The sequence below is a fragment of the Xiphophorus couchianus genome, chromosome 19, assembly GCF_001444195.1.
Source record: "Xiphophorus couchianus chromosome 19, X_couchianus-1.0, whole genome shotgun sequence".
NCBI lineage: Eukaryota > Metazoa > Chordata > Actinopteri > Cyprinodontiformes > Poeciliidae > Xiphophorus > Xiphophorus couchianus.
In genome coordinates this window covers 21,488,447-21,491,070 of record NC_040246.1, presented here as the reverse complement: position 1 = coordinate 21,491,070, position 2,624 = coordinate 21,488,447, and the positions used below count along the sequence as shown (strand labels likewise).

Here is a 2,624-nt window from a genome sequence, read left to right as displayed (position 1 = left end):
TGAGGTTAAAGTCAGAACTCTAAGATCAAGGTCAAAATTCTGTATCAGAATTCTGAGAAAATGTTTAAAATTCTGAGAAAAAAAGTTAGAATTCTGAGAAAGGAAATCAAAATTCTGACAAAAACGTTTAAATTTTTAGATTAAAGTCAAATTTTTTAAATTAAACTAAGAATTTTGAGATTAAGGTCCAAATTTGACATCTAAATGCTGAGAAAAGTTAAAATTTTAAGAAGAAAATCTGATTTCTTTTTTTAGTGCAACCTAATCCTCTTTCTTGCTATTCTCATTATTTTAAATAAAATAAAACAGATCATGACCCCTTATGTCCTCCAGTGACTTCCGGCTTGTAGATTTTTTCACTGGATTCATGCATTTCCATACATTACACAATAATAAATAACAAAAAAAGACAAGAAATTCTGTACCAGAAAGAAAACAATTGAGGTCTGAAATGGCAAAATGGTGAAATAACCAGAAAATAATCAAAATAAATAGAATTGAATTGGCCCTACAGAATTTATTGAATTACTTGAAGCTTTTTTGAATGACGTGTTATATCCATGAATCATCAAAATATTGAATTACTCCATAAACGTATCCATCATGTCAAGTCAGTTTACAGGTATGAAAGGAAACAGTTAAGGACGAAATGGCAAGATTTTTTTTTGTTGTTGCTTTTTATACATATACAAAACAAACTTTAATTTGGAGGATCAGTTCAGGACCTGCAGCATCTGAAGCGCACTAGTTTTTGGAAAGCCTTCTTGAAATCCTCGTTGGACATGGTGTAAATGATGGGGTTAATCAGAGAGTTCAGGTATCCCAGCCAGGTGAAGAAGTCGAACAGCTCGGGGTTCAAACATGTCTCACATGTGGCCACCAGCAGCGTGTAAATGAAAAACGGAAGCCAGCAGACGATGTACGCACCGAGGATGATCCCCAGAGTCTTGGTCGCTTTTCTTTCCCTGGCCGCGGAGATGCGCTTTTTCTCCAAAAGCGCGTCGGACACCGTGACTTTCACCTGGTTCTCGCTGGTCGACGACCCGGTGTCGCTGGACGGAGTGTCGTGCCTCGCGTACTGCAGCGAAGTCGTGGACGCCACGGATCCGGGAGAGTTAGTGACCAGGTGCGCAGAGGTCAGTCTCTTCCCGACCTTTTTTGGAGACTGTCTCAGAATGCGCTTCCGGGCCTCCAAGTAAATCCTCCAGTACAGCACGATGAGCAGCAGGGTGGGGATGTAAAACGCCCCGAAGGTGGAGTAGATGGTGTAAAAGATGTGGTCCGTGTTGACGCTGCAGCTGGTCAGCTCCTCCGCCTTCACCTGCCTCCAGAAGAGAGGCGGCAGGGAGATGGAGATGGCGATGACCCAGGCGGTGGCCACCATCCCGGCCGCGCGTCCCGGAGTGCGCTTTTTGGAGTACTCCACCGCATCTGTGATGGCCCAGTACCGATCCAGCGCAATTACGCACAGATGCAGGATGGACGCGGTGCAGCAGGTTATGTCAGAGGAGAGCCAGATGTCGCAGACGATCTGGCCGAGCGTCCAGGTGTGGATGACCGTGTACAGGACGCAGATGGGCATCACCAGGATGGACACCAGAAGGTCGGTGACCGCCAGGGACGCGATCAGAAAGTTCGCCGGAGTTTGCAGCTTCTTCGATTGGGAAATGGTTGCGATGACGAAGGCGTTGGAGAGCGTGGTGGCGAGCGTGATAACCGACAGGACGGCCGCCAGAGAGATCTGATAGGCGAGGCTCTCCGCGCTCTCAGGTAGGAGAGAAACGAAGCTGTCATTGGAGGCGTTCACCGGCTGAGTCGCTTCCAAAAGCTCCATCACTTCTTCCACTTTTACTTCACCCACTGATGCTGCCATCCGGTCAGAGAAACATAGAAACTCGTCTTCTTTTTTATTCGTGTTCGGCTGGAAAAATGTAGAACCAGAATTCCATATATCTTTTCCATTATTAATTAATTGATTAATTAATTAATTATTTTTATTTTATTTTTTTAATCCACAAAGTAAATTTCTAACTGCGATCGCGCTGAAAGAGACAGAAAATGTTGGAGAATAAATGAGGATCCGGATGTTTTAACATCTGGGAGGAAGTCGCAGTCGATCCGCATGAAGGCCAGATGTTTTCCAGCGTTGTGGCTCCTCGGGCCCCTTGTGGCTGAATGGAGATCCGAGCTGATGCCCCGTTTTATACTCTGACATCAAACAAGCGCAACTGATCACAACCTGTTTCTCTCTCTCTATGGAGGAGAAGGACCTCCGCTGGGTCATAGCGCCCACAGTTTCCATCTGGACACAGCTCACCAGTCAAGAAAATAATAATCCTCTGACATACGTTTTTCCAGCATATTTGAATGTTCGGGAGATAGAAGAAAGGAGGAGTACATTTCCGCCCAAAAATTTTAGATTAATCTCAGAAATATCCTGAGATTTTCTGAGTTTGAACAGGTGATATTTTGCTATAAAATGTTTAAATTTTGGGATTAAGCTCAGAAATTTTATAGAAAAAAAATTTATTTATGAATCTTCAAAAGTCAAAAAAACTGCTCAGAATTTTCTTTGATTAATCTTGAAAATCCTGGAAAGTTAGAAAATACTAGAACATTTCTAT

General features: G+C 43.3%; 1 protein-coding gene across 1 annotated transcript; it reads right to left on the bottom strand.

Annotated features, from left to right (window-relative positions):
- Positions 1-672: 672 nt before the first annotated feature.
- Positions 673-2,389, bottom strand: htr1b (5-hydroxytryptamine (serotonin) receptor 1B). The gene has a single exon (XM_028001450.1). The coding sequence runs from the start codon at positions 1,871-1,873 to the stop codon at positions 719-721; it is 1,155 nt and encodes a 384-aa protein (XP_027857251.1). The 5' UTR covers positions 1,874-2,389; the 3' UTR covers positions 673-718.
- Between the last annotated feature and the right edge of the window lie 235 nt (positions 2,390-2,624).